Below are 25,750 nucleotides of genomic sequence, written 5' to 3' on the forward strand. Positions count from 1 at the left end.
TAATCAATCATTCCTTACTTTTGCAAAAACTGGAAAACTATGGCATAAGGGGTGTTTCACAACAGTGGTTAAGTAGTTATTTAAGTAATAGATCTCAATATGTGGAAATTATTAAGACTAAATCACAGCCAAGAAGAGTAATTTGTGGGGTTCCACAAGGTTTGGTATTGTGACCTAAGCTATTTATACCTTATTTCAATGATATTTGTTCAGTATCTAATAATTTGAAATGTATTATGTTTGCAGATGATACAAATGTATATTGTTCAGGAGAATACTTGAAGGAAGTGTTGAGGATAATAGAGGTTGAGTTGTTTTGTGGTGCAAGGACACATTGAGAAGCAAAATTAAAATTAAATCATGTGGAAATTGATAGAGTATCCATCCATCCATCCATCCATTTTCTACCGCTTATTCCCTTCGGGGTCGCGGGGGGCGCTGGAGCCTATCTCAGCTACAATCGGGCGGAAGGCGGGGTACACCCTGGACAAGTCGCCACCTCATCGCAGGGCAAACACAGAAAGACAGACAACATTCACACTCACATTCACACACTAGGGCCAATTTAGTGTTGCCAATCAGCCTATCCCCAGGTGCATGTCTTTGGAGGTGGGAGGAAGCCGGAGTACCCGGAGGGAACCCACGCAGTCACGGGGAGAACATGCAAACTCCACACACAAAGATCCTGAGGCCGGGATTGAACTCACGACTACTCATATATGAAACTAAATTCTTGGGAATAATAATTGTGTTGTAAAACCGCAGATTGAACATATACTGTATAAAGGGAAACATATCCAAATCCATTGCTATTCTTTATAAAGTAAGACACATGCTGAATAAGACATCTCTGCATATGTTATATTTTTATTTTTCCATATCTATCATAGTGTTAAAGTTTGGGGAAATGTTTATAAAACAATAATAGACCCAATAATTAAACTTCAAAAAAGGGTAATTAGAATAATACACAAAGCGTACTACTACGGACCTTCCAATCCATTATTTATAAGTTCTAATGTGTTAAAATTTTCAGATATTATGTTTTTAAAAACAATGGAAATTGTGTTTCGAGTAAAGAACAACAGCCTTCCAGCTTGTATTCTTAGGTTATTTAAATTAAAAGGAGAAAACTATAATTTATGGGGATATTTATTTTTGAAACATGTAAAGTAAGAACGAATATAAAATCCAAATGTATTTCAGTTTTAGGAGTTAAATGGTGGAACAAGCTCAGTGATGAGTTGAAGACATGTAGTTATTTGTTAAGGTTTAAGAAAGCCTTGAAAGGTGAAATAATGGAAAATTATAAAATATAGCAACGATTACTTTCATCCCATTGATTTTTTGAACGTTGATGTTCCAGGCAATCTCATTTTCAGTGAATGTATAGGATACGCAAATATAAGCCTTGGCTTCAGCCTATTCCTTTTTCGGTCATTCTTTTTCTTTGTGTGCGCGTGTACGTGTATGTGTATGATTGTTGTATAATCGGTGCTGTTAAATTAATCACACAAAATGGTTGATTATATGACCGAAATAAACTCATTTCACTCATTTCATTCATCTGAACCAATGTTGTAATGGCAAAAAGGAGGGAACTGCTTAATCAGCATTAGTAGTGCTGATGAGTTGTACAGAAAGTATAACACACATTACTTTCACACCAACAGCTGAGCAGAAACAAGGCTGCTTATGATGCCTCAAATGCAGCTACTGCATCTAGTAGAGAAAAACTACAGCAGGACGTTGTCTACAACACAGCTGTTACTGCCAATGTTTTCTACATAGCACTAATTAGAGGCCCGAGCCATTATTTGTTTTTGGAGATCAAGTACCCGGCAACTATAGGAGACTCTGTGAGGCGTTGATTGCAATATTTACAGTATGATCACAAGAAAAACATGGCACAACATTGTTTTGATTAGCATTCAAAATCAAAACTCGAGAACCCAAAACTTGACGCATCTAAGGTCTAATGTGGCGAGGAGGGAAGAGAATCCATAAGTGGAACAGCTCCACCCAAAAGCTTCACACAGATGCCAGCAGGCCGACCCAAGAGACACGAATACAAGCGCTGCATCCCACAAACCCAACGAGTTCACCGACAGGGTAGCGTTCAACTTTGACAAAAAAACACCAAGAATGTATTTTAAATAATAATAAGTATTTTAGATGATCATCTCTGGCTTGGTAAACAGAAGGACCGAGTGTGAGTCACCACCTGAGGAAATAGGTCTGGAGTCGCGTTGTCAACACGAGTCAGGAGACCGGTTGACGGGGTTCGCGCCGAGGTCCCGTTGATTTAACAGGATTAATCGCGTGTGCGGCGTGCTTCTAAGAGGCTGAGGCAAAGAGATTTAGGTCATCAAGAGAGTCCTCTTGGTGTTTGCTGGAAAGCAGTCCTCTCGCCATGGGACGCTGTTGCATCAGCCGCCGTGGCGTGTGTTACATCTAACGAGACAACAATCGATGCAGTGGATTTTTATTGTTCAAACGCTGCATGAAGGCTTGAAAAGAACGATTGTCCCAACTCTTTAGAGAGGAACTCACAGGGAGTGTTCAAGATGTCCTCGGTTGACTTGCTTAATGCAGCAAGACGAGCTGAGACGGGATGAGTTTTAAAACTGTTTCATACGTTTTAACCCTTGTGTGGTGTTCGGGTCTGTGGCACCTGTTTTCGATTATTATTAAAAGAAAAATGATACAATTAATACATTTTTCAAACTGAGACTCACAGGCTTTGGCTCATTTTCTGTGAAGAACATATATCAGAATACATATTTAATGAACACACACCATACACGCCCCCTACACATTTCTATTACATATAAGATGTCCGGGTCCTTTGGACCCGGGGCTAATAGATATGTGATGTTGTGTGTACCACACACACACACACACACACACACACACACACACACACACACACACACACACACACACACACACACACACACACACACACACACACACACACACACACACACACACACACACAGCAGGCCTCGACAGGAGGAGGACAGAGTGTAGGTACACAGAACATCTGAGGGTCAAATGTGCGAGAAAATGAGAGCAGACAGTGATGACAAACAATGTTGCAACCTTGTGTGAGAACCACAGGTGCAGAAACACAAAATAAGAATCCCTGTGGGATGCAGAAACTGGCAGATAAATTTCCATGCAATGTTCATATTGTTGTTACTCGGCCAGTGTTTGTGGGTCTGATGGACACGTTGCATTTTGTGGCTTTTAATGCCTCACAATCAAACACATTTATCTTAAAATACTGAACAGATGTTTATTGTGATAAGGTCAACATCTGTTCAGTATTTTAATATAAAAGTGTTTGATTGTGAGGCATTAAAAGCCACAAAATGCAACGGGTCCATCAGACCCACAAACGCTGGCTGATTAACAACAATATGAACATTGCACAAGGGTTAAGTACAGTTTCGTCAAGACTTATCTGCCATTTAATGAACTTTTCCACATTTTAAAGAAGCATTTGTGTGTATTTTATCCACTTCTGACACTGTAACTCTGCCCTTGTTCAATGTAATAGATGTCGTATTGTTACGAAACTGTGGCATCTTGATGCCGGGAGTCGTCTTTCCAAAATGCGAAGGAACGTAAGGAAGCAGCTTGCAGGAAAGAAGAACGATTTATTCTTCATGAAAAAATAAACAAAACAAGCGTTCCTATAGCATGGGAAAGCTAACGGAGTAGCTAGCAAGAAAAGCTAAGCACATGAACCGGGCGAAGCTTAGCTCAGGAATAGAAACTTGTTGCATATAGCAAGCAAAAAACACCAGCCCGAGTGAAGCCAGAGGATGGACTAAATAGCTCTCTGATTAGTGCCCAGGAACAGGTGAGCATCCTGAACACTAATCAGAGGTAGGTGAAAAATAATCAGCACCCGTGACAACCAAGAAACACAAAACAGGGGTGCTGAAACCGAACTTAAACAACAAGTGAGTCAAAAACGTAAATAAACTATGATCCGGGCAACCGATCATCACACGTATATCATATACTACAACATTAAATGGGCAGATTGCAACTTTTTCAAAGTTACATTTTTCAAACCAAAAACATAACACCACCTGCTAGCTTATGCTACCATAAGTGGTTAAACAGAACATGTATTGTTTTAAATGGTCAATATTTTTCTCAAATATAATCAATTTAAAATTGTGCGTCGGTCCAAGGAAGTGTCTTCCTCCACAATTTGCGGTATTGTTGTTACGATGGAATATAAATTCAAAGATAGCTAACGTTCGCTATTCAAATCGCTATCATTAGCTAACAACACAAAAGCTTACGTGCATGTTACGCACGTTATTATGTGCTGAAAGCCGTAAGAGGGCGGCAGATACTACTTAAAACTCAATGGAAAGTCCCCAACCTCCAGGTATCCACACACATTTTTCAAACAGCCCCTTTAATAATTGGGACAGAAGGAAACTAACGTTAGCAACACTTGCCTAGCTATGTTACCTACATGCCAAAATTACACCATCATGCTTGTTTAGCCTGTTTGCGGACTATTAATGTTAGATAATCATTTAAAGGGGAACTGCACCTTTTTTGAAATGTTGCATATCGTTCACAATCAATATGACTGACAAGAAGACAGATGTATGTTTTTTAATGCATTCTAACTCGTAAATGAACATACATGGAGTTAATATAAGGTCCAGTGTTTTTCCCATAAAACCCAATAAATAACCATCCAAAAAGTGCCAACAATACTCTATTCACACTTTGTGACCTGAATATTAAGCAAATATTAGTGATATTGTTATTATAAGCGCTGACGTGGACAAACTATTTATTGCGGCACTGAGAGCTAACTAACTTCTTGCTGCTACGATGACATCTTCGACTGTTGTGCTGCTTTCTCGCCTCTGAGCTTGTGGAAGTTTATTCTAGATCATAATAATAATAACGTCTCTCACCTTGATAGTAGAAGGATGAGGATGTAATCCGACAAATTGGTCATCTTTGATAGCCAATTTAGAGCCAGGAATTGCGAGAAAAATACGAAAAGACGCTTGGGTGCAACCTCCTTGTTTCTTTGCCAGGATTATAAGAGAGGTGAAATTAGTTTATTTCGGTCATATAATCAACCATTTTGTGTGATCAATTTAACAGTACAGATTACACATATTAACAATCATACACATACACACACAAAAAAAAAATAGAATGACCAAAAAAAGGAATAGGCTGAAGCCAAGGCTTATATTTGCCTATCCTATACATTCACTGAAAATGAGATTCCCTGGAACATCAACGTTCAAAAAAATAAATTAGATGAAAGAAATTGTTGCTATATTTTATAATTTTCCATTATTTCACCTTTCAAGGCTTTCTTAAACCTTAACAAAGAACTACATGTCTTCAACTCATCACTGAAGGGAAGTGAAGTGAAGTGAAGTGAATTACATTTATATAGCGCTTTTTCTCAAGTGACTCAAAGCGCTTTACATAGTGAAACCCAATATCTAAGTTACATTTAAACCAGTGTGGGTGGCACTGGGAGCAGGTGGGTAAAGTGTCTTGCTCAAGGACACAACGGCAGTGACTAGGATGGCGGAAGCGGGGATCTAACCTGGAACCCTCAAGTTGCTGGCACGGCCGCTCTACCAACCGAGCTATACCGCCCCAAGAGAGCTTGTTCCACCATTTAACTCCTAAAACTGAAATACATTTGCATGTTATATTTGTTCTTATTTTACATACTTCAAAAAGAAATATCCCCTGTAAATTATAGTTTTCTCCTCTTACTTTAAACAATTTAAGAATACAAGCTGGATTATGAGTAATTGTTCATCAAAAACGGGAATAAAACAAGATTCTATCAGTCGGCATCCTAATGGCAGCAGACATTGCACAGTAAGTGATTATGTTACTATGTTTGTTGGCTCTCTCAAAGTCTGCAGTGAGTAGCAATCAGTGATTTGGAAGGAACAAGCGAACGTTGTGATGCGTTTTTGAAATGAATGCGCCACCGTATACTTCAAATGAGCAAAATACGTACAGCACAGGCCAAAAATTTAGACACACCTTCTCCTCATGTAATGCATTTTCTTTATTTTCATGACTATTTACATTGTAGATTGTCACTGCATCAAGAGAATGCCAAGAGTGTGCGAAAAAGTCATCAGAGCAAAGGGTGGCTATTTTGAAGAAACTAGAATATAAAACATGTTTTCAGTTATTTCACCTTTTTTTGTTAAGTACATAACTCCACGTGTTCATTCATAGCCTTCAGTGACAATCTACAATGTAAATAAATAGTCATGAAAATAAAGAAAATGCATTGAATGAGAAGGTGTGTCCAAACTTTTGGCCTGTACTGTATATTTGACAACTTATTACATCTTACTATGAACGTCATATTTAACTTCTTCTTTTGGTTGCTAACTTTTAACAAGTCTTTAAACAAAACTAAAGGAGTGATTGTAAGTTGAAGTTTCAGATGACTTTAGAGACATGTTTCTTCTCGCTTTTGATTTATTTACAATTGGCATAACAAACACTTGTGTCTTGTGAGAGCTAAGCAACACACAACAAGTGCCCTGTTTCTGATTCAGTGCTTTATTTATTTATCACCACTCAGTGTTGTTTTTTTCAAATAAGTTTTCCTAATTGCATAAAGGGCACCTTGTGTGATTGCTGCGTGCTCCGCAGACCGCGTCCAACTTGGCGTGCTGACAGTCAGCGCGGCAAGCAGCCACTGGCAAAATGTTTGTTTATTAGGCCCGCGAATGGCGACATTTTAACCAACTTCGATGACAAACACCGATTCAAGGACGCACAATTGTGTGCGGCGCTGTGTGGAAGTTGTTGCTTGCTCTGCCAAAAAAGTTGTGTTATTTTAGCCATGCATGTATTCATGGGGAGAAGTTGCATGTGTGTGTCTCTCATGGGAGTGACAGGCAGACAGCTTCCTGTTCAGGTTTCATGCTAATTCAAGATGACATCATTTGCATAAAGTTCGACATCCAACCCGCTCTTCCCCTGGAATGTCTTCACAGCGTCTTAGTGTAGCGCTGCAGCTAGCTGACATCTTCTTGCTGGAATTGACTGACATCCTGTCACTTCTGGGTGCTGTTGAGATTAACCCACCAGTGCCTCCATGGAAATGCCCCCTTCTACCTCAAAGAACTACTCACCCCCAAATCCTCCACACGACACCTCCGCTCCGGACAGGCTAACCTCCTCCAACCTCCGAGGACTAAGCTACGAACAATGGGAGACCAGGCTTTCTGCTCCGCCGCTCCCAGTCTGTGGAACGCTCTCCCTGACCACCTGAGGGCACCACAGACTGTGGATGCTTTTTAAAAAGGCTTAAAAACCCTTCTATTTAAAAAAGCCTTTTTTTTTTTAGATATATGCATACTAGTTTTAGCTATTTGACTGTTCTAGATTTTATTTTTTTATTTTTTTTTTATCTTTTTATTTTTTATTTTATTTATTTTTTAATACACTGTAGCACTTTGAGGTTGTTTACTCAATGTAAAGTGCTTTTTAAAAATAAAATCTATTATTATTTATTTTGTGCCATGCCTGGACGGAACATCAGGGGGAAAACAGCTGGGAGTGGCTGCCCATCAGAAAGGCGCACCAATCTCTACTTATGTCTCAGCAATTCATCCGAACATCTCAACTTGCCAATATGTATACACTGCATGAAATAACTGACAAAATAGAAGATAAAAAGACTAGATTTTAAGGAAACAATCTGAAAAAACGAGTCAAATTATCTGTCCATGCAGCTACCGTAATTTCCGGACTATAAGCCGCACCTGACTATAAACCGCACCAGCTAAATTTAGGGGAAAATACAGATTGCTCCATATATAAGCCGCACCCGACTATAAGCCGCAGGGTTTTGATGTGTAATTACAGTAGTATATAGGGGTTCCTGCTACCACGGAGGGGATTGTCGGGACAGAGATGACTGTTTGGGAACGCAAAGCGTCCCATTTATTAACAATAAATCTTTCAATCATTCAATCAAACTTTCACATCTTTGACATGGCGAACAGCATTCGTGTAGAGTACAAATAATACAACGGTGCAAATTAATACAAAGTGCTCGCCTGTACGTTATCAAAATAACCAGCCTACCGGTATATGAAAAGTCAGTCTTTAATCATTGTGTCATCGTCTTCCTCCTGCGTACTAAAACCACCGAAATCCTCTTCGTCGGTGTCGGAGAAGAACAGGCCGTAAATAAGCCGCACCGTTGTATAAGCCGTAGGGACCAGAACGAGGGGAAAAAGTAGCGGCTTATAGTCCGGAAATTACGGTAGTTGATTTTACTTAAGACATACTAAACTAAAATTTCTAAAAATTAGCAGGACTTTTAAGATTATATTTTTTTATTATTTAATTCTGAAAACAAGCAATATTTAACTTGCAATTTTAAATAAAGCATCTGTGGGATGTTGCAGAACCTTTAAACAATTGGTATATTAGGTATACCGTAATTTCCGCACTATAAGGTGCACCGGATTATAAGGCGCACCTTCAATGAATGGCATATTTCAAAACGTTGTTCATATATAAAGCGCACCGGATTATAAGGCGCACCTATGCATTCATTAGATGGAGCTGCTCTAAAGGAAATGTCAACAAAACAGTCAGATAGGTCAGTCAAACTTTATTAATAGAACCAGCGTTCTGACAACTCTGTTCACTCCCAAAATGAATAAACAGCTGTTTTATTCTTTTCCCCGAGGTAAAGTCAGTGACGTGGTGTTTTGTTTATCTTTTAACAACAGTGCAAGGTATAACATGTAGTGCAACATTTATATCACATAGTGGAGGGAAACTTTTCCCTGATTCAATAAACACGTAAAAAACAGTGATACTGTTACGGTAAATCAAACGTTAGTGCAATCACAATATAGTAACACTCAAAATAGTGCAGAGCAATAACAATACAGTATATCAATAACTCAACATTGCTCAAACGTTAATGTCACACAACACAACACACAAAATAAACATGAAAAGCTCACTTTATGAAGTTATTCCTCATCCACGAATCCCTCAAATTCTTCTTCTTCAGTGTCCGAATTAAACAGTTGGGCAAATACGGCATCCAACATGCCCGGCTCCGTCTCGTCAAAGTCGTCATTAATCGAGTCAGTGTTGCTGCTGCTCTATTCCCGTGTTCTACTGCGTGACTGATCGTCTTAAGTTTAAACTCTGCGTCGTAAGCGTGTCTCTTAATAGGAGCCATTTTGGGGTCTTTACCTAAACAAACAAATGGAAATCAAAACGGCACGCCTCGCACAGTCATATATCCCAGCATGCACCGCACGCTTCATGCTGGGATATATGACTGGGGGAAAATGAAGTTGGCGGCTGCTTACCGTAGTTGCGAGACCTAAACTTTATAAAAATGAAGTTTAGGTTTGTTGTGGCTCAATATCGGTCCATATATAAGGCGCACCGGATTATAAGGCGCACTGTCAGATTTTGACAAAATTGGAGGTTTTTAGGTGCGCCTTATAGTGCGCAAAATACGGTAGTTATTTTCTCAAATTTAAAATTTTTAAACTACAATTTTCCATGCCAAAATTAAGATTATGTGACTAAAAAAATAACTCCTAAAACTAGGGACATTTCTAGAAATAACATTGAAAATGTTGGCAACTGGCAAATAATTTGCAATGCACAGCATTATTAGGGCATCAAAGAGCAGATCTTGACATACAAAATGACAATTGTGGCGCTTAATAAGACATGTTTGCATACATATTATTCTTAAAATGTTATCATCATCAGAAAAATAGTCAATGATTTATGGAAAAGTCATATATGTTTTGCCTGATGGCGGCCATACCAAAATGTGTAGTCTCACCCAAAACTGATGCAAAGTATCCAAAAAGTGTTTTTTAAATTTTAACAGAAGTGTAGATAGACCATGTTAAAAAAGAAAGTAAACCGATATTTACAGTAAATGAACAAGTACATTAATAATCCATCCATTCATTTTCTACCGCTTGTTCCTCATAATTTTGACAAAATATCAATCAATCAATCAATGTTTATTTATATAGCCCTAAATCACATAATACAAAGGGAAATGTTACTGCATATGTCAACAGCCAAATTAGGAGCCTTTGTATTTGTAACTCGTATGTTTGCTTACTACTAAAAGAGTAGCTTTCTAGTATGTTTAATGCCAAAATAGATTTTTAAATGCAATAAGAAGTGTATGTTTAATGTATGCTAAGATTTTCTGTTAAAATACAGCCAATAATGATAATTTCGGTGGTCCCCTTTATTTTGAATGGTATCGAAAAGTATCAAAATACAGAACATGTTGGTACCAGTAGCAAAATATTGGGATCAGGGCAAAACTATAACAGCACCACCATGTGATGTATTCGTCAGAAAAATACAGCATTAGGCATGTTGGAGAAATAGTTTCTACCTTAATAGAATTAATTGTGTAATAAGTCATTCTTTGTGTAAGGAAAAGACAATGAGTCCACCCTGTGTTTGTATCTTTGCACACAGACACCCACCCTAGTTTCGACGATGAGAAGAGGTGCCAGGTACGAGATGGAGTGAACGCAGATGTGTGTGTGTGTCAAAAATACACAAACTAAAGTTAAATTGTAGTTTTGTTGGACTGAAGTCCAAGCAACTCCACTTGGGAGGGATAGCAGACTGGGCAAATAAATACATGTGAACAGTGGGGCCATCTTGAGAGAACACGTCAGACTTTGTAGAGCTCGACCGTCTCTCCAGCGCTGGTATTGCTAATGTTTGCAGTTCAATTCAAATCTCCTAACTGTATTCAGATACCGTAGTCGTTAGAATAAAATAACCTGGGAGGACTGCACCTTTAATACAATGTTTATTTAGTACAGGCCTGTTCAGTTATGTTTACAATGTGACTATGACTCACTGACATTTATACAGAAATTAATAATAGTACAGGCCTGTTCAGTTATGTTTACAATGTGACTATGACTCACTGACAGTTATACAGAAATTAATAATGGTATTGCGGTGGTAAAAATAAATTTTAGCCAAATAATTTAGAATTTAGTCTTCATTTATACCTGAATGATAAAGTTACAAAATTGAAAAATCAATTGAACTGATCTGACATGTTATTTGTATTACAGTTTTAGTGATCATATAGCAATGGCTTGGAATTAAGTTTGTTCCGGAAAAAGAATGCTTTGATGTAGTTTAGCTACTTTTGCCACTTTATTTTAGCTTAACTACATGTCTCTGGTGGGTTGCTTCAGTGTAGTGAAGCTACATTTAATGTAAATTAACTTGTGTTTTAGCTTACTACATTTTTAAAGTAGCTTTCCCAAATAATTACATAGGCAGCAGAGTAGGAATGGTGCATGGTTTAACAATTTTCAACTGTTTTGTTTGTTGCATGTTTAGTAGTAGAACAGTTAGCTTATCTAAATACACAGAAATGCTGTGTTTTTGACTTTTGAAGCGTGAATCATTCAATCTACAATGCAGAGTATGAGTTAGCGTACCTGGTCCTGAAGTTGGCCGGGTGCGGATGCCCGTCGTACAAGGACAAAAAGTCGTATTCCTCCTCGATGGCAAAGGACAAGAATATGAGCTGGATGCGACTCCCTTCCTCCCCGACGATGACCCAGGTGCAGTTCGCCCCATTGGGGTAGCCGTATGGGAATCCTGGCGACTCCACGCTGCCGTTTCGGCCCTTCAGCGTGCCGCCACATGTGTAGATGAAACCTGCACAAACAGAAATACAAGTTTTTAAAATGTAAAATATTGACATGTTTAAAATTTTAATTATAACTGTGGCACGAATGTCAACATGATAGCAGTGCATCATGTAAAGGTGTTGCTAATACTTCATCTTATGGCGATACGTCAATAACGAGGTAGAAACAACATAATAGATAGTGGCGGTACAGTATCTTCATCAGGCCGTTTTGCAGCCTTGTTTAAAGCAACGGTTGAACGAACTCGCTGACAAGTCCATCAGGGCTTCATCTGAACTTAATAGATTAGAGGAAGTCTCGCTCTAAGATGAAGTGGACTCATTAAATTGGATCGGCGGGAGTGGGGGGGAAAACGGGGGGCAGACAGACGGAGAGGGACTGCAGAGCAAACAGAGAGAAAAGGACCGTTTTTTTTATTTTTTTGCTGGAAAAAAGAAAAGATGATTTAAAAGTCATCACTCAGAGAGGAAGAGAGATAGGAGAATTGTGGTGGGACTGAGGCGAGATGCTGAAATATAGAAAGGAGGGAGTGAATGAAGAGGACACGGGGGTAAAAGAGATTTCTAATTATGCTGACTGCTAGACCGAAACTGACACTTCTCAACACACAAACACACACTCACACACCCAAACAAAAGAGGCAAACATTTATACAAATACACAAACTGTGTAGGATGTAATCACCTTGACTGATGTAAACTTTCTTTAATCACGTCATTTGTTACATTTTAACACCTTAACCTCAAATGACCCCACTCTCACTAACACACAGCCCAATGTTGTTTAATGCATCATTTAGTCTTGGCAGTATGAACTGAGATAAGCAAAGACATTCCGAAGAATTGACTGGTACAAACTGGCACTGCTACTGCATCGCTGGAAAAAAAACAAAAAAAACACAGCTTTACTTCTTGTTTATGGTTGATTATTTCTTGTAGTTAGCTGTTCAAACACTGGGTTGTGTATGGGAGGTAGCACCCCCACCTAATTGACAGTTCACATATACAAGAAGGAAAAGAGCAGGCCTTTGGTTGTTTATTGTATTGTTTAATTTGACGTTTGTTTGTTTTTTTGCAGGTTTGGATAATGTTTGGCGGAACAAAGGACGCACTGTTTGAGTCGTATAGCGATCAGATCTCAATTATTATACATTTTAATGATACTGTACATTAATGTCAATGACAGAGTCACATTACATCAAGCTGCTAATGTGGTCAAAACCTAAAAACTTGTAAAATATTTGATAAAGTGTTACTTTCCGTTGGATATACGCAAACAAAGTTGGAATATTTCTACATTTTAAAAGTTTGCTTTTGCTTGATAAAGTGCAACATCAATCTTTTTCCGGGGGTTTGGACAAGATTTATCACCGGCCAAACAAAAACTATGTAAGTCCAAATTATGTAAGGTTTTTTTCCACGAAATCTGGAGATTTATGCGATGCCACGATGCCTGGCGGGATTGCTCACAGCGCTCCTGTTGCACTCGACAGCTTTCGAATACATCACGTTACCATAGCATTTCGGGAATGTGAGCACCCTTTGAGAAAAAAAGAGGCAAATTAAAAAAAAAAAGAGAAACATTTCTATCGGCACAAAGTGCTGCCACGTAAACCTTGAAAGACATTTTTTTTTTAAATCAAGACTACATTTCCTGCAATTGGGTGCATTTCTACACTACATTTTACAAAACCCCCCAAAAATTGAAATTAGCACATTGTATAAATCGTAAAAAAAAACAGAATACAATGATTTGGAAATCCTTTTCAACCTATATTCAATTGAATAGACGGCAAAGACAAGATATTTAACATTCGAACTGGAAAACGTTGTTATTTTTTGCAAATATTAGCTCATTTGGAATTTGATGCCTGCAACATGTTTCAAAAAAGCTGGCATAAGTGGCAAAGAAGACTGAGAAAGTTGAGGAATGCTCATCAAACACTTATTTGGAACATCCCAAAGGTGAACAGGCTAATTAGGAACAGGTGGGTGCCATGATTTGGTATAAAAGCAGCATCCATGAAATGTTCAGGGTCACCACTTTTTGAACAAATGCGTGAGCAAATTGTCCAACAGTTTAAGAACAAAATTTTTTCAACGAGCTATTGCAAGGAATTCAGGGATTTCACCGTCTACGGTCCGTAATATAATCAAAAGGTTCCGAGAATCTGGAGAAATCACTGCACGTAAGCGATGGTATTACAGACCTCCGATCCCTCAGGCGGTACTGCGTTAAAAAGCGACATCAGTGTGTAAAGGATATCACCACATGGGCTCAAAAACACTTCAAAAAACACTGTCAGTATCTACAGTTCGTCACTACATCTGTAAGTGCAAGTTAAAACTCTACTATGCAAAGCCAAAGCCATTTATCAACAACACCCAGAAACGCCGCCGGCTTCGCTGGGCCCGAGCTCATCTAAGATGAACTGATGCAAAGTGGAAAAGTGTTCTGTGGTCTGACAAGTCCACATTTCAAATTATTTTTGGAAACTGTGGACGTCGTGTCCTCCGGAACAAAGAGGGAAAAAAACGTCAGGATTGTTATAGGCGCAAAGTTCAAAAGCCAGCATCTGTGATGGTATGGGGGTGTATTAGTGCCCACGGCATGGGTAACTTACACATCTCTGTAAAAATGCCCCTGTGCCAACTTTTTTGCAATGTGTCGCTGCCTTTAAATTCTAAGTTAATGATTATTTGCAAAAGACAAACAAGTTTCACAGTTCGAACATTAAATATCTTGTCTTTGCAGTCTATTAAATTGAATATAAGTTGAAAAGGATTTGCAAATCATTGTATTCTGTTTTTATTTACGATTTACACAAGGTTTTGGGTTTTGCACCTTAAGACTGAATCTCGTCCATCAAACCTTTTTGGCTGTCTTTTTGACACTTTCATGTTCCATGTAATGTACCACATAATTTTTCGGTTTTTTTTTGTAGATCATTTACTAACCTTATTATCATTGAAAATGCATGCACAGAACTCAGAAAACGGTTCCCATTTGGCAACTATATCCTGTAGCCACGCCCCCTCGGGTAATATACTTTCTGTGTTGTGACGTCTATATAGATCCGTCACGTCAAAAATATACCTTCCCGCTGGTTACTAAAAATAACTCTAGAACTACAACTAGTTGGGATCTAACAGTGTTCGGATTGTAATCATCCAAATATGATTGGCAGCAAAGTAAAAAGTTGTCAACATTGTGGCTTGGAGAGCGAACTCGGGCAACAACAAGTAAGCTAGCTAGATGATTAAGCTAACTAGCACTCTTGTTTTGGTGCTCGTGATCGTCTCCCCGTCCTGCAATTAGGTGCGGCGCTAGGCAAGACGAACAGGGAGTACCTGCAGCTGAAGAGAGTGTTCAACAATTTTTTTTTCGATTTCAATTCTAAAACTCGGAAATTATATTTTGACACACGAAAATGAATGTTTAAAAAAATCCACATACTTGCATTTAACTAACAGTTCTCAAATAAAAAATGTTTGCACTTTTACGAAAACATTGTTCTTGACAGCCCAAAGATCTGTTAGCAAACAATGAATAATATGACTTTAACTAAAGCTAGTAAAAATACAGTTTCCAATATTTTCAAAATTGTTAATCGTTATAATATTTAAAGGACAAAAATATTTTTTTTTAGCCTTGAATACCACTGACACATTTTTTGTTGATTGTGATTACCAAAGATGACTAACTTTTTCTACCATTTTTTGTAAAGTAGTCTTTGATTCTCACCCATTTTGTCCGTTACCTTTAATGGACAACAGGGAGGTGTCAACATATGCAAATTGGGGTCAGCTAGTACTGAGTGATGGAAAAAAATTAACATTTGCACAATTAAGAATCTGAAGTAAACTTTAGTTTTCTTGAGAAGACGAATAAGCGCTAATGAGTTACTTTTGGCAACCTTTTCCCCACATTGCTGGAATGTATTCTAACATGCTTGCAGTTTCCATGGTGGTAAAACAACCTTTTTGAAAGGATACTCTTCTTTTTATTTCAGGTAGCAGCCTGAAGACTTGCACAAAAAGACTAATTGGCAAAGTGTCGGAGATTTGCGGCGAGTATCAGGTAAGCTGGTGTGAATATATGCAATGGTGGTAATGAGATAACGGAAAAGAGCGCACACGCTAAGCAAGGACACCTCCCACCGGATGAAAGAAGCTTAAAGAGAAATACATAGAGGAGTATTTGTGCATGCAGTGTTGTTTAATGAAGTCTATGCGGTTCCCTAAGCCGAATACCAGACAGGAAAAAAACATGAGGCGTTCTGCCCACACTGACTCGTAGGAAACACATCATGTTTCCGACATTAAAATATCAAAGAGCAAGTGTAGGTTGTCACGACGATTCAAAGTGTCCCTGGCGCTCAGAAATTGAGTGTTGCCTTGAGATGGAAGCCGGAGAAAGTGAATCAGCAGGTGAGCTGGCAGTAACAATTATTTCTAGGAGTTTCCATTTGACTACTCTTTACTTTTACACTCAGTTTTATCTCAAACGATTTTTGTTCAAGTATTTACTGCCAAGCTTTCTTCCTGCTGACATAGTCATAAAACAGTCCTATTGGTTTGGTATTATGACTTGCAGCTAAGAATATAATACCACAGTTTTTGCAGACAGTACTTTGGATTTTGGGGACAATGACGTTCAAACCAAAAAAACGTAGAACAATACTTCAAAAGTCTATGAGGATTCTGTCTTTGTCTGGTACTCCTGACCTAAAATTCTTAAGACCTGAATGCAAATACCACATTGGAATTCATGCACCCTTTGCCTCAGAGCATGTATATGAATCAAAGAAATACAGAAACGTAATTGTGCATTCAAGAATTGTACATATGGTTGTTACATTAAATAACACTAAAATTTAAAAAAAATTGTCATTTAACATGTCTCACATGACAAACTATCAAATGATCTGATGTAAGATTTATTAGGTTATGGTGTCATGCAAAGATTTTGAAAATCAAGTGCCACAAAGCATGCTGGGAGCACTTTTGGTTTCTTTGCAAAAAACAGTCTAATAAATCATACATTTGATCAATTATTGTGTGAAACCTACATTAAATGACAAAATAAAAAATATAGCATTGTTTAGTACAGAGGTGTCCATATACACATATATATATATCAAAATTAAATAACGACACTCGTTTTTTTTACGGGCGATTAACGCACACACTTCTTTTTTGACCCTTAGAAAGAGAGGGACTTGGCTGCAGTTCACTTGCTACTGATGAGCCACAAGCGAGCAGAAATGGACAAAGGAAAGTCGTTTACCCTATGGAAATATCAGGTTCAAAGCCATGGCAAGTTGTTCTCCCGACAAGAAATGACAAATTTTCGCCATGAGAAGAGGCGCTAGCCCTGCAACAAACACCTGCTGTGCACATTGTTCAGAGGTGGGTGGAAAACAGGCGATTTCGGGGCTGACATGCTAATAGTAACCTTGCAACCCATCAATGTTTCATGACAAAAACCCAACCATGCCATATAGAAAACGCTCTAAAGTGTGGCTCGTCTTTTTCAAATGCGATGCCGATGGCGCTCCCTGCAATATCTGTGACGCCAAAATCAAGGCAAGAGGCGAAATACTTCCAATCTGAGAAAGCACTTTGTTAAACACAATATTTTTCTCATGGCTGAAGCGTGCAAACAAGTTAGATGTACGGCTGCAACTCCTGCATTTGGCACCTTTAGCGACTCGGCTGCAGCCAACAACACGGGGGAAGAAATGGCGTTAACATTTGGTGACGATAACAGCGACATCATTATCCTCTACGTCTGCTCCAGGTAAAAAGCACACTGTATAAGAATATGTTAGCTTTGCATTTTAACTTGCAATAATTATCATAATCAACTCGGTTCCTCGTACTGTACTTTGTCATGTTAATTTAAAGTTGTTGCTTCACTTTCATTTGTAGTTTAATACTTTAAAAAAAAGGTCTTTATTTGTACTCCATCCTCTTCTGTTAATTTGTTTTAACCTAGTTGCCTTAATTGCCTCCATGGACCCACAGCACATATTTTCCAGATGGAAAAATATATAAATACATGGAGCCGGGTTTCATTTTGTGCAATACTAAGAAAATGACACTGCATTGCTGTAGTTTAGTGTTTTTAAGTTGAAGAAAGTTGCATAACAATTGCAAACATTTTACTATACAAATAATTATATATTGTTTTGCCTAAATATTGTAATGTTTTGATATATGTAACGATCGATCGATGAAGAGAAATAAATATGTTACATTTAAACATTTTAAGATTTCATTCGTACACAAAAAAACCTTTTTTACCACAGACAACTGGTACCGTTGAGTACCAGTATTGATTCCCATCCACTGGAAACCGGTACCTTATCGATTCGAATGTGAACGGTACCCACCCTATTTGTCAGAGATGTTTTGTAATGTTATTCCGGGATTTTTCTGGCTGGCTGATAATAATAATAATAATAATAATAATAATAATAATAGATTTTATTTTTAAAAAGCACTTTACGTTGAGCAAACAACCTCAAAGTGCCACAGTGTTAAAAAAAAGAAAAAGGAAATAGTAATAATAACAATAATAATAAAAGATAATAAAAATAAATAAAATATAAAACTAGAAACAGCCCAATAGCTAGAACCAGCATGCATATCTATAAAAATCTATAAAAAGGCTTTTTTAAAAAGATGGGTTTTTACGCCTTTTTTAAAAGCATCCACAGTCTGAGTATTGTGTAAATTATTGTATAACATACGTTGGTCGAGTCCTCAATTACAAAATGATTAGCAGGCTGAATATTACATTTTATTAATTAATAGAGAATGTTAAAACATTACCATGCAGAAATATGAAGACCATTCACTTACATTACATTTACATTAAATGTATTGTACAGAATATCAGAAGCATTTATTCAAGTAGAAATGTCACAGATTACAGCTGGGATAGGCTAATGTTTATCGCAAATAATAATAACTCATTTCACGACGTATATATCTGCGGCTTGTATTTCGGTGCCGCTAATATATGGAAGAAAAAAAAAGATTCTAAATTTTAGTGTGTTTGGCTTATATACTGTGCGCTCTGTGGTATATAAAAAATACGATAATAATAATGGTGGATTTTTGGGATATATGGATGGTATTCTGGGGTGTTAAAAAGAACAACAATGGACACCAAACCAAACCGAAAAGAGTGTGACAAGATCCGAACCAATGGATTTTGTGAACCGTTCCACCCCTAATACCCACCATGCATCCCACCACCGCGCCTACAAGCGAACGTATCCCCTTTGGCTCCTAGCGCCTGTGACTGAAACATTACGGTGAGGCGGGGAGAATACTTTAAGCCAATCACAATGCACAAATAGCCAGTGGCCATACAGTAAGCATCATTTGACTTCACACACATTGTAAGCCTGACGACTGCGAGGGGGGTGGGTTTGTGAAATCAATTACCAGGCCTGTCATTTCCACCCGTGATCAATAGGCTCATTTTGGGAGACACTAAAGCTGAGCTTTTCTTCACGTGAATGGGAACCGCCTGGAATGTCACAGTCGTCCACAAGAGTCCAAATCCATTCACGTCGTCTTTCTTCTATGTTTGTCCGTCTGGCTTTGATCTATCAGCCTCGTCTTCTCCGGGGACCTCCATGATAGCAGACTGGCTCCAAGGTCTATTGCGTCTAATCTGTCTCCCTCTCATTTATGATTAAAGAAGGGCTTTCCCCCGTGGAGCAAACTGACCAATCACATCACGGCAAACGCATAAACCGGCCTATCGCTATTCAGATCAGCGCGGAAATGAAACTCCAGGGGCTTAATATAAAGCTCACTGTGTCCCTGGGAGATTTGGATCCACGTTTGGTTTTGGACGAAAGACAGAACAAAAGCAGAGGAAGAGAATGAGTTAAGGGCCAAAAGCAGGAAGAGAACACAAGCAATAGGACGCCAACGTGTTTGAAAGGTCCCATCGGGGCTCATGTTGTCAGGAACGCTCGTCAACCAAGAATTACACCGCTCCGGTCAGCCCGTGGTCTAGACTATACCCCGGAGTGGTTTGGGCTGAATAAGGGAAATGCCTAGAGAGAGACAGAAGGAACACACCGGGCTGAAAATCAATTTCTGAGGCTGTCAATCACTACTGGGAACGCGAATGTGAATAAAGATGAGAAGAAAGCAATGAAGGGGAAAAAACAGTCGGGAAGACAACAGGACAGTGGGGAAAAGTGAAACTACAAGTCATTGCTGTATTTGGCAACACATCGCCATCTTATTTTAAAGCAAACACGCCAGACTGGTTAGTTTTGGGGTTTTTTCCACCCTGGGACTCTCTCTCTGCCTGAGGTTGTACAACTTAATAAAAAAATATGTTGCGCAAAACCATTGAAGAATGAAAATCCGAGAGGTCCTTAGATATTGTGAGAGCTTAATTTAGCTATCAACAAAGTACATTTATGTTAGGACGTTTTTTGTGATCATTTCAGTACTTTTTTTTTCCAGTTTTTTTTCCGTTAGCTCATGGTTTTTTTTCCGCAAATATCCAACCTACAAAGAGTAAAAATCATACTTACGAAAACAGAGCCAGTTACTGTCTCCAATATTTCTACAGTCTAAAAATGTTAAGGAATTTAAGCAACAAAATATTAGTCTTACATGTTGTTGACAGTAAACAGCTCTTAAGTTTGTTGTTTTCTGTAAACGAGTCGAATATTCTCAATATATTTGCATTGCTTGTGTTTAAAACACTTCCTTGAGGTCTACACAACATGTAATGGTGGTTCGTTGGTCAAAATATTGCATATACACTATATTGCCAAAATTATTTGGTCACCTGCCTTGACTCACATATGAATTTGTGCCATCCCATTCCTAACCCATAGGGTTCAATATGATGTTGGTCCACCTTTTTGCAGTCATCACAGCTTCAACTCTTCTTGGAAGGCTGTCCACAAGGTTGCAGAGTGTGTTTCTAGGAATTTTCCACCATTCTTCCAAAAGCGCATTAGTGAGGTCACACACTGATGTTGGTCGAGAAGGCCTGGCTCTCAGTCTCTGTTCTAATTCATCCCAAAGGTGTTCTATTGGGTTCAGGTCAGGACTCTGTGCAGGCCAGTCAAGTTAATCCACATAAGACTCTGTCATCCATGTCTTTATGGACCTTGCTTTGTGCACTGGTGCACAGTCATGTTGGAAGGGGAAGGGGCCCGCTCCAATCTGTTCCCGCAAAGTTAGGAGCATGGAATTGTCCAAAATGTTTTGGTATCCTGGAGCATTCAAAGTTAATTTCACTCGAACTGAGGGGCCAAGCCAAACTCCCAAAAAACAACCTCACACCATAATTCCTTCTGCACCAAATTTCACACTCGACACCATGTAGTCCGAAATGTAGAGTTCTCCTGGGAACCTCCAAACCCAGACTTGTCCATCAGATTACCAGATGGAAAAGCATGATTCATCACTCCAGAGAACGCGTCTCCACTGCTCTAGAGTCCAGTGGCGACGTGCTTTAAACCACTGCTTCCGACGCTTTGCTTTGGACTTTGTGATGTATGGCTTAGATGCAGCTAGTCGGCCATGGAAAAACATTCCATGATGCGCTCTACGTACTGTACATGGGCTAATTGGAAGGTCACATGAAGTTTGGAGCTCTGCAGCAACTGACTGCAGAAAATCGGCGACCTCTTTGCACTATGCGCTTCAGCATCCGCTGACCACTCTCTGTCAGTTTACGTGGCCTACCACTTGGTGGCTGAGTTGCTGTTGTTCCCAAACTCTTCCATTTTCTTATAATAAAGCCGACAGTTGACTTTGGAATATTTAGGAGAGAGGACATTTCACGACTGTATTTGTTGCACAGGTGGCATCCTATGACAGTTCCACGCTGGAAGTCACTGAGATCGGCCCATTCTTCCACAAATGTTTGTAGAAACAGTCTCCATGCCTAAGTGCTTGACTTTATACACCTGTGGTCGGGCCAAGTGATTAGGGCACCTGATTCTCATCATTTGGATGGGTGGCCAAATACTTTTGGCAATATAGTGTATTTTGTTTTACAGACCATCTCAAAGCTGCTATCTGACCTTCTCTTCAGATTGCGCCGTTTTATGGGCGGTCTTATTTACGTGCCAATGCCCGACTTGTCATCAGCATGCGACTGTGAATTGTTCTTGTTTGCGGATGACTCGGCCCTGCTGGTATCAGACAAGGACAAGTCACAGGTGGAGAAAATCCTCAGTGCTGAACTCTGTAGAACTTGCACCTGACTCGCTGACAACAAGCTATCCATACACTTGGGTAAAACGGAATCCATCCTGTTTGGGTCCCACATCAACCTTAAGAAAGTCAATGACTTCACTATAAAAGTGGGTGACATTGTTATCACCAGGAAAGATGAGGTCACCTACCTAGGTTCCATTCTAGAGGCTAACCTTTCCTGTGATAAAATGGCAACCAAGGTAATCAAAAAGTACAACCAACGAACGAGATTTCCTTATAGAATCTCCTCTCTGGTCAACAAAAGCACCATGAAGATTCTAGCGGGAACTGTCATTCAACCCTTATTCGATTACGAATGCACCTCCTGGTACCCTAGCACCTCCAAAACCCTCAAATCTAAACTCCAAACATCCCAGATAAAGCTAGTCAGGTTACTTGTAGACCTCCACCCCAGATCACACCTCACTCCTACCCTGGCTCAGGGTGGAGGACAGAGTAAAACAACTTGCACTGAGCCTAGTCTATAAAATCCGCTACACCTCCCTGATACCGAAGTACATGTCAAACTACTTCCTTAACGTAAATGACCGCCATAACCACAACACCAGGGGGAGCTCCACTAACCATGTTAAACCCAGATTCCGAACTAACAAAGGTCTTAACTCATTCTCTTTCTATGCCACATCAATGTGGAATACGCTCCCAACAGGTGTAGAAGAAAGGGGCATCTCTATCCTCCTTCAAAACCGCAATAAAAGTACACCTCCAGGCAACTTCAACCCTAAGCTAACACCCTCCCCGGATTGTTAATAATCAAATGTAAATAATCAAATGTAGATACTTTTTCTTATGCCTTCTGATCTCTCTCTCTCTCTCTCTCTCTCTCTCTCTCTCTCTCTCTCTCTCTCTCTCTCTCTCTCTCTCTCTCTCTCTCTCTATGTCCACTACTTGCTGTACATATCCTACCAAGTCAGACCTACACTGTTTCAATGTCCATTTCTCTGATGATGCAATTGTTGATGACTGAAGTGATGATAACAACCAAACCTAACCCCCCGCACCCCTCCACACTCCACACCCCGGATTGTAAATAATGTAAATAATTCAATGTATATATCCTGATGATTATCTTGTGTGATGACTGTATTATGATGATAGTATATATGATAGTATATATCTGTATCATGAATCAATTTAAGTGGACCCCGACTTAAACAAGTTGAAAAACTTATTCGGGTGTTACCATTTAGTGGTCAATTGTACGGAATATGTACTTCACTGTGCAACCTACTAATAAAAGTCTCAATCAATCAATCAATCAAAACCCTTCGGGCCAAGTCCCCTTCGACTGCATTTCCACTCCCTCAGCCATGTTGTAGTTTTTAGCGCCTCCATACTGCATATACTGACAGATATAAGTTTGAACTACAAGCTACTTTGTATTAGAAATGGCAACAGCGGAGGATGCATGAGCATGGACGAACCAGTCTGCCCCACAAGAGGATAGAGAAAAAGAAGGAAGTTTTTGACTACAACTTTGGATAAAAATGGCGGACTCGCGCAAAGCACTTTGGGTAAACGGCTACCACAGGGGTGTCCAAACTATTTGACTGCAAGGCCGCATTCGACTAAAAACATTTGTCCGGGGGCCAAAAGCTGACGACATGCAAAGTAACCATATATCAGTGACGTGCGGTGAGGTTCAAGGCTGGTGAGGTACTGACTTCATCACAGTCAGATTTACAAACATATGAACCCTAAAGAGTATCTTATTCCCAATTTGATTGGCAGCAGTTAACGGGTTATGTTTAAAAGCTCATACCAGCATTCTTCCCTGCTTGGCACTCAGCATCAAGGGTTGGAATTGGGGGTTAAATCACCAAAAATGATTCCCTGGCGCGGCACCGCTGCTGCCCACTGCTCCCCTCACCTCCCAGGGGGTGATCAAGGGATGGGTCAAATGCAGAGGACACATTTCACCACACCTAGTGTGTGTGATACAATCATTGGTACTTTAACTTCACTTTAACTTTACACATACAAACTGTAGCACACAAAAAAGCACATTTAATTAAAAAAAAACATTATTATGGTCTTACCTTTACTTATAAATGAAGTCCATGCGCAGCTCCTTTTGAACAAAAGCATCGATAACTTGTTTATAGAAGTCTTCCTTATCTTTCTTCAGTTTTAAAAGTTTCTCTGTCTCGATGGAGATCTTCCTTTAAGTATTACCTCCCGCTTCGATTGAAAGTCCAGTTTAGAAAACTGTTTTATTTTAGATATGTAATCCACCATATAAATAATCCAGGCAAGAGGAAAAAATAAACGATCGCTGCTAACTGTTGCTGCTTGTTGTCACTTCTTCTGCCGCCCGAGTAGTCACAAGAATTATCTCTGGGATCACTACAGCCCTCTACCACCAGGAGGCGGGATTACTGCGAACCTCACACAGTGCGTCTTTTGCAGCCGTTTTATGATTGCTCAGCACAAGAAATACGTTACACACATACAGTTGTTGACAAAATACACTGTACATTATATACCTCAGCTAACTAAACTATAGAAATGTATAATATAATTCATATAGCAATACGGTCTCACTGCACAGCAGGCCAGCAGTTAGCCGAGTCATTGCGCAATCCATGGTGAGGCTCAACTCAGTGACGTGCCTAAACTGGCTGCTGATCACCGCAAGTCTCTTCTCAGTATTTGAACGGCAAATGTGAAAATTCAGCGATTTTGAATAAAAATAATCTAAAACTGGTGAAGTTAAATGGAAAATAACTTTATAGTATAATCACTGGATGCATATAACAATTTTTTAAAAATTTTTTTTACATTTTTTTTCTTTCCATGATGGCACGTGAGGCCCCGCCTCACCTGCCTCCCCTATATATATATATATATATATATATATATATATATATATATATATATATATATATATATATATATATATATATATATATATATATATATATATATATATATATATACATATATATATATATATATATATATATATACATATATATATATATATATATATATATATATATATATATATATATGTGTGTGTGTTTACATATTATAATAATATAATGGATATAAAATTAATAATTATTATAATTGAATGTTAAGCGTATGTAAAAGTCCTACCTTGGTTACTACAGTGACGATCTCTTTAAAGTTTTGCAGAAATATCAAGCAGCCAAAAGTCACACATGGATAAGTGTGGAGAGAGTGTTTTGCATTGTTCCCATCGTGCCTTGCAATATGTGTAATTTTAAAATGTTTATGGCGATTGGACATTTTTTTTTTACAATATCCGCAAAGTTCAGTGGGCAGGTTATGTGTTGACTTTTCCATAAATTAGCCGCACCGTTTAATAATCCACAGTGTATAAAGCGTAGGAAAAAAGAAGCGGCTTGTAGCCATTTGTGGTTCTTATACAAAAATGTCTCATAAAATGACATTTAAAAATGCCTCCCAAAGCTGTTTATAGCTTTTATATACTTTTATCTTTTATATATGCTTTTATATACATACAAAGTATATATATATATATATATATATATATATATATATATATATATATATATATATATATATATATATATATATATATATATATATATATATATATATGTAGTGTTGATGTAGCAAGCTACTTTAACTGTGTAGCTTGTAGCATAGTTTGCTACATTTCTCTGGGGATAGCTTCCTCTGTAGCTTAGCTCCATTTAATCAAGAGTAACTAGTAGCTTAGCT

The 25,750-nt window shown here is 38.7% G+C and overlaps 1 protein-coding gene across 1 annotated transcript in view; it reads right to left on the reverse strand.

Annotated features, from left to right (window-relative positions):
- The window catches only part of csmd3b (CUB and Sushi multiple domains 3b), an 822,373-nt gene that overhangs the window by 624,806 nt on the left and 171,817 nt on the right, over positions 1-25,750 (reverse strand). The window contains exon 2 of the mRNA XM_062056514.1: positions 11,541-11,763. Within this exon, the coding sequence (XP_061912498.1) occupies positions 11,541-11,763 (223 nt within the window). The remainder of the gene's footprint in view (positions 1-11,540; positions 11,764-25,750) is intronic.

This window comes from Entelurus aequoreus, linkage group LG08, assembly GCF_033978785.1.
Source record: "Entelurus aequoreus isolate RoL-2023_Sb linkage group LG08, RoL_Eaeq_v1.1, whole genome shotgun sequence".
In the NCBI taxonomy this organism is placed as follows: Eukaryota; Metazoa; Chordata; class Actinopteri; order Syngnathiformes; family Syngnathidae; genus Entelurus; species Entelurus aequoreus.